Consider the following 6,889-nt stretch of genomic DNA (forward strand, 5'->3'; position numbering starts at 1 on the left):
CGACGGGCAGCACGCGATGGGAATCCTTGGGGCACAGCTTCCATCCCAGGCCCACACCGTAGGGGTTTTTCCCAAGGTCGGCGAGGGTCAGGTCAAAGGAGTCTTGGAACTTGACACGCGGAGCCACGAGGAGAGCCTCACACGGAGGGCGCCGGGGTGCCTACCAGCGCCTCGACCCTGGCTTTGCCCCGTGGGCGCGGCTCCAGGTGCCCAGCCGAGTGCGGGCAGTCCCTCGGGGGCAACCGGGTTCCTGAGCCCCGCCCCCAGCCCCGCCCCCCCGCGCCCTCAAGTTTCTCCGAAGTTTTCCTCAGATCCGGCTGTGCGCCCCGCCCCCCGGCCAGTGACGCAACAATGGTGCAGCGCGGCCGCCAATGGGCGGCGGCGGGGACCCGCAGCGCGGGCCAATGGCGGCGGCGGGCAGTCCCGCGGTCCTGCCGGCCCGGGCCGCACTGCGCCGCCCGCTGCCCGCCCGTCGCCGGCGCCGGTACAGCCGCCCAGCTACCAGACCCAGAGCTCGGTTGCGGCGGGCGCGGGCGGCGGCGGCGGCGGCTCACCCGTGCGGTCCGTGCTGGGACCTCCGCCTGCCTGCCGCACGGGGACGGCGCGCGCTCCAGCCCGCAGCAGGGACCGGGACGCTCGGCCCACCGTCCCTCGCGGTGAGTCCCCCCGCGCCCGCGGCTAGCAACCCGGGCGGCGGTCCCCGCCCTGCCCGGCACGCCACTGAAACCCTCACCGCGCCCGCCACCGGCCGGCAGACACCTGGCTCGTGGGGGTGACCCGCCGCGGCCGAGGTCGGGTCGTGCCCGCTGGGAAGGGCGGGGAGGAGCTGGCGGGTGGCCCGGCTCGCAGCGCTGTCCTGGGGCCCAGCCCCGTCGCGGAGCCGAGGCGGTGACTCTGCCCAGTGACGTGGGGCGGCCGAACTTTACGTAATGCGCCCCACGCGTGCCCACTTATTGCACCTGGGACACAGAGGCCCTGACTCCAGGAGGGCGCATGGCCACAGCCCAGCCCGCCGTGTCCACCTCTGTAGCCCAGTTGCTGCGAGGGGTCCACCCAGTGTGTGTGGATGTGGCCTGACTGCTGCCCCAGGGCCCTCCTGACCGAAGGCTTACCCTGGCCCAAAGACACCAGGGTGGTGGGGCCGGGGGCGGGGCTCAGATAGGGGCGGGGGCATTGAAGGCAGGGTCAGAGTTCAGGCTGGGGTCCTCACCCTGTGGGAATGAGCCCAAACTGGAACGCAGGAGACCTGGGTTCAGTCACCATGACTTGGTGACTGACCTTGGATAAGCTTGTCCCCTGCTGGTAAATGGGTGGCAGTACCAGCATCCTGTGTAAAGATCAAGAAAGGCGTCGGCCGCACTGGAGGGGAGGGACTGCAGACTGAGTGCAGCCTCTAGGTTGACTTCACCCTTTGCCTCCTCCCAGGGGCACTGACCCAGAGGACTCCCCCACTCGCCCTGCTGGGGCTCACAGCCAGCCTCAACCGGCCACAATCCACTCCCTCTCCTACAGATGGGGAAGCTGAGGTTTCTGGAGGGAAGGTGAAGTACAATCACGGAACCTGGTGATCGTGTGTCAGGAACCAGGTGGGTCTGATCAGTCTGGGAAGAGGCTCCGGGGGCCTGACAGTGGTAAGGGGTCGGAGGGCAAGATCAAAGCCGAGGTGGGGCTGGAGTCGTCAGGGAGTTAGGGGCGGAAAATGGATTTGGCTCAGGTTGAGATATGGGCCTGAGTTCTCCTGTCAGCTACCTGGCTTCCGGGCTGGAGAGGGGTGGGGAGACTTGGAAGGCCTGACCAGGTTAGGGTTTCTCTAGCGGGTGCCAGAGAGCAAGACAACTTCAGGGAGGGAGATCAGGTGCTGCCAGATCCAGAAAGCAGGCTGTGGTTCTGGGCCTAGGAGAGACTATAGGTGGGGGCAATGACTGCAGGGGCCAGGCTGAGGCAGGAGGCAGGTAGGGGAGTCCCAGACAGAAAGCTCGAGGCTCCAGTGGGGCTGTGGGGGTAGATGGGACAACCCACGTCAGAGGGTCGCGATGAAGCCGGAGCCCTCTCCTCACTGCACCCCTTTGCCCGCAGGTTGGTCTGTCCTGGGGCCCATGCCTTGAGGCTGCCAGCATGCCTTGGGACGCAAGGCCTGGGGGCGGTGCAGACGGTGGCCCTGAGGGTGCCAGCGCAGCCCGCTCTCGGGCACAGAAACAATGCCGGAAGTCGTCTTTTGCCTTCTACCAGGCGGTGCGAGACCTGCTTCCGGTGTGGCTCCTGGAGGACATGCGCGCCAGCGAGGCCTTCCACTGGGATGAGTGCGGGCGCGCCGCGGCCTACTCGCCCTCGGAGGCGCTGCTCTACGCGCTGGTGCACGACCACCAGGCCTACGCACACTACCTGCTGGCCACTTTCCCGCGGCGCGCACTTGCGCCACCCAGCGCGGGCTTCCGCTGCTGTGCGGCGCCTGGGCCTCACGTGCCGCTGGCTGTGCGCTACAACCGCGTGGGCATCCTGCGCCGCATCCTGCGCACTGTGCGCGACTTCCCAGCTGAGGAGCGCGCCCGCCTGCTGGACCGACGTGGCTGTAGCCGCGTGGAGGGTGGTGGCACTTCGCTGCACGTGGCCTGTGAGCTGGCGCGCCCAGAGTGCCTCTTCCTGCTTCTGGGCCACGGAGCCTCGCCTGGCCTCCGTGATGGTGGTGGCCTCACACCACTGGAGCTGCTGCTGCAACAGTTGGGCCGTGATGCAGGCTCGGTCCCTGCCGCTGGGGCTGCCTCTTCTGCCACTGCCGCCAACACTGTGTCTGGGGAGCCACGCCAGCGCCGCCTGCTACTGCTTGACCTACTGGCGCTGTACACCCCTGCGGGTGCTGGAGGCCCAGCCCGCCGGGAGCTGCTGGGTGACCGACCGCGCTGGCAGCGGCTTCTGGGTGAGGACAAGTTCCAGTGGCTGGCAGGCCTGGCCCCGCCATCTCTCTTTGCACGTGCCATGCAGGTGCTGGTCACCGCCATCTCTCCTGGCCGCTTCCCTGAAGCCCTGGATGAGCTGCCGCTGCCGCCCTTCCTGCAGCCCTTGGACCTCACTGGCAAGGGCTAGACCCAGGGGGTGCGGGATTTGGGGACAGAACTGTTTTTCGGAGCATTGTACCTGCACTTTACATATACTGATCTCTGTACAGGAGAATCTGCTTCATCTGTCACATGCCATGGGGCAAGGCTCCCAGGTTTCCTGGGTGCAGCTGGACCCAGCTCCCCATGTTCCTGCCCAAGTGGGGCTCCGGTCATATACTCCCCTCATTGCCTAGCTTTGCAAAGGGGTGAGGACCAGCCTCCCACTCAGATCTGGAGCTGGGAGTGTCCCACAGAGGGTGGCTGCTGAGCTGAGCAGGAATTGAGCAAGGCACAGGGGGAGGGGACTGACTTGTGCAAGCAGGGGGACGGAATGTGCAGAGGCCTGGAGGCCAAGAGGACAGGCCCAGTGGGGAGTTATGAGAGGAGGCTCTCCTAGTAAACTCTCTGGGGCCTGGACCTGATCCTGCAGTTGAGGGGGGACAAGCAGGATTGGGCAGTCTGCTGTGCCAGGAGCTTGGCAGAGGCCTGACCCAGGCTGTGCCTTCCTGTATCCCCACCCTACTCTAGCCATGAGCCCCTTGGGTGTCACTGGCTTCCTGTATCTCCCACTGATAGCTGGCCCACCCAGGCCTGGCTCTGACTCTGTCACCACCTTTTGCTCTTTGCCCACAACTGGCAGGCAGTTTCCTGGGGCTCCTGCTTCTCAGCTCAGCCATTGTACCTGGTGGGCCCCAGGCCTGGGGCCCCCAGCTTCTTATCCCTCCTGGGGTTAGGTGTGTTTTCCTCTTGGCCCAAGGATGACTCCCTGGCCCACTCACAGTAGGCATTAGATGGTGTCCATGATGATGATGGAGGGGTGGGTGTGTCACCCCAGGGGCAGGCTTCTTGCCCGTGACTGGAGAGCTGATTTCTCCAAGAAGATTTGTTACCGTGTGAGTGTGCTGCCATCCTGCAGGATGAGGGGACTGACTGAGAAGATGTACCACTCCTGAGGAGCCTCGGGACCAGGCAGGGTGGCCAGGCTGCCTGGCTGGGGAATCCTGCTGGGTCTGCATGGGCTGGAGGGCTGTGATGTCCTGCCAGGGCACCTGCTGCCTGCCCTGCACCCAGTGTTCCTGAGGGGAGCCTGCCTGCCAGGTGGCAGAGTCTAGGGTCAGGGCTTCAGAGGGAGGGTGGGAAGGCCTGGACAACAGATCTTGCCTGGGGATCTAGACCCAATACCCACTTTCAGGGTGACCTTGGACAAAACCTCTGCCCTGCGCCCTGGTTTTCTCATCTGTCTTCAAGGGATTTTGGACCACCTCAGCTTATTGCCAACCCTGAAAAGGATGTTCCCCCATTGTGCAGGAGTGTGGGCTGGGTGGTGTACTGTCCTAGTGGGAATGGAGAGGGAAAGATGAAGAGGGCACATGACATTCTGAGCCCAAATCCAGACTGGAGAGGGTCTTCTCCCCTCCTGTTGTGCCCTGGACCAGCTAAACAGCCTCTTTGAACCTCTGCACTTAGTGGATACTAGCTGCCCAGCCCCAGGCCTAGGGCATCAGGCTCCCTGGCTCTCACAATAAGGATGCCATTGCAGAGGACTTTCACTTTCTTCCTTTGAAGGACAGCAATAGACTGCAGGACTGCTGGGGTGGGGCCTGTCAGGCTTTTGGGAGCCTGTCAGCCCAGCCATTCTGTCTAGAAAGCTGGACAGCTATTGGGTATAGACTTCACATCTTTCCTGTCTGGTGTTGTCCTCTGGGTCAGTCTGTCCAGGGCTAGAGGTCCCTGTACCTCCCCTCCTTTAGTGACAACCTTTGGACCCTTGGCCTAGGGGAGGTTCCCTCTATAGAACCCATTGGGACAACCAGGAGGAGGCAGGTATGGGATCTTGCCGTCTGGAGGAATTATGGGCAGGAATCCCCAGCTGCAGGAAGGTGCAGGGCAGGGTCTAGGGCTCCGGGGGGTGGATTGTTTCAGGTACTCTGTGGGGTAACAGTAGTTGTGGGACAGCCACATCATTGCTGAGTGACTGGTTGACCCCTGTGCCCACATGGGCAAGTGGGTACAGGCAAGGACACCTTAGCGTTCACTGATTGGGGTGGGTGAGGCAAGGGCACAGGGAGTCACAGGAGGCCACAGACCAGAGTGGAGCCTGACCCTGGCACAGCTCAGCAGCCGGCCTGGCCTAGCCCCCCACCCTGCAGTGGAGCAGAGAACTTCACGTGGTGCTGGCAGATAAGGTTATCTGGTGCCTGCTGCTGGGAGAGCGAAGGGGGCCCCAGAGTTTGGCTTGCCACACCCAGGAAGGGCTGTGAGGACCCTGGTGCATCTGTCACTGTTGTCATTCCTGGCAGTGAGCTTGCAGGACTTGGGGCAGACCCAGAGGATTGGAGGGAGTCAGCCAGCCAGGCCCAGGCCCAGGCCCTTGGCATATGGCAGCTCTGCTCTTGGTCCGTGGCAGGTGACTGACAAGCCTCATTCTCTGTGATGAAGCACATTGGTTTGTTGGTTTATTTCTTAAATGTCACTACTCTCTCCCCCTTTGTATGACCAAGTGCCCAGCAGTGTTCCAAGAGCCCTGAACCCAGTTCATTAAGAGTTCAGGGACCAAGCCAGGGGCAGTGACACATGCCTTAATCTCAGCATCTTGGGAGGCTAAGGAAGGATGGAAAGTTGTAGGCTGGTCTGGCCAACTTGGTGAGTCCCTGTCTCAAAAATAAGAACTGGGAATGAAGCTCAGTGGTTGAGTGCCCCAGAATTCAATCCCCAATAATACAAAAACAAAACAGAACTGTGTATTAAAGGTACTAGCCCTTTGACACATACTTGGTGCATGTTTTTTTTTTTTTTTTTTTTGAAGGTAATATGGTTACTTTGGCTGTACAAAAGTTTTAACTTTTATGTAGACAGACTTATCATGTTTATGATTTATGGGATTTTGTTTGTTTTTTGTTTTTGTGGTGATGGAGTTTGAACTCAAGGGGTTCTCTAAAACGCCTGCCACACCCAAGGTAAAGCTACATCCCCCATTCTTTACTTTTTTTTTTGGTTCTGGAGATCGAACCAAGAGGTGTTTAACCACTGAGCCACATCCCCAGCTCCTTTTTGTATTTTATTTGGAGAAGGGTCTCACTGAGTTACTTACCGCCTCGCTAAGTTGCTGAGGCTGGTCTTGAACTCACGTTCCTCCTGCCTCAGCCTTCCAAGCCATTTGGATTATAGGAGTGGGCCACTCCAGCGATCCTCCTGCCTCAGCCTCCCAAGCCACTGGGATTACAGGAGCGGGTCACTCTACTCCTGGCATCCCAGTTCTTTACTTTTTTTTTTTTTTTTATATATTTTTAGATGTTGATGGACCTTTATTTTATTCATTTATTTATATGCGGTGCTGAGAATCAAACCCAGTGCCTCACACGTACAAGGCAAGTGCTCTACCACAGAGCCACAACCCCAGCCCCGGTTCCTTATGAGACAGGGTTTTGCTCAATTGTGCAGGCTGGCTTTGAATTTATAATACTCCTGCCTTAGCTTCCTGAGTCACTGGAATTATAAGTGTGTATGGCTACACTTGGCTACAATTTATTTATCATTTTGTACTGAGGGTTTAACCCAGGGGCACTTTACAACTGAGTTATATTCCCAACCCTTGTGTTTCTTTTTTTTTTTTTTTTAATTTTGAGATAGGGCATCATTAAGTTGCTAAGGGCCTTGCTAAATTGCTGAAGCTGCCCTCAAACTTGTGATCCTCCAGAGCAGCTGGGATTACAGGCACGTGCCAACTGTAAGTAAGATTTTAAAGAAGTCTTTGGTGGTTTTTTTTATATTTGACTCAACTAGCATTGATACAG

The 6,889-nt window shown here is 59.6% G+C and overlaps 1 protein-coding gene across 3 annotated transcripts; it reads left to right on the forward strand.

The window, feature by feature from the left end:
* The first annotated feature begins 450 nt into the window (after positions 1 to 450).
* Ankrd9 (ankyrin repeat domain 9) lies at positions 451 to 5,860 on the forward strand. Of its 3 annotated transcripts, none has more exons than XM_026413788.2 (3): positions 451 to 656; positions 1,426 to 1,586; positions 2,077 to 5,860. In XM_026413788.2, the coding sequence occupies exon 3, from the start codon at positions 2,116 to 2,118 to the stop codon at positions 3,079 to 3,081; it is 966 nt and encodes a 321-aa protein (XP_026269573.1). In that variant the 5' UTR covers positions 451 to 656; positions 1,426 to 1,586; positions 2,077 to 2,115; the 3' UTR covers positions 3,082 to 5,860. The 3 variants fall into 3 exon arrangements, with proteins under 3 accessions (XP_026269573.1, XP_026269575.1, XP_026269574.1); XM_026413790.2 differs by having other exon boundaries at positions 2,230 to 5,860; XM_026413789.2 differs by having other exon boundaries at positions 1,513 to 1,586.
* Positions 5,861 to 6,889: the final 1,029 nt, after the last annotated feature.

The sequence above is a fragment of the Urocitellus parryii genome, chromosome 6 (genome assembly GCF_045843805.1).
Source record: "Urocitellus parryii isolate mUroPar1 chromosome 6, mUroPar1.hap1, whole genome shotgun sequence".
In the NCBI taxonomy this organism is placed as follows: Eukaryota; Metazoa; Chordata; class Mammalia; order Rodentia; family Sciuridae; genus Urocitellus; species Urocitellus parryii.

Coding starts and splice junctions, on each gene's coding strand:
- Ankrd9 (XM_026413788.2), top strand. CDS start 2,116: ATGCCTTGGGACGCAAGGCCTGGGGGCGGTGCAGACGGTGGCCCTGAG.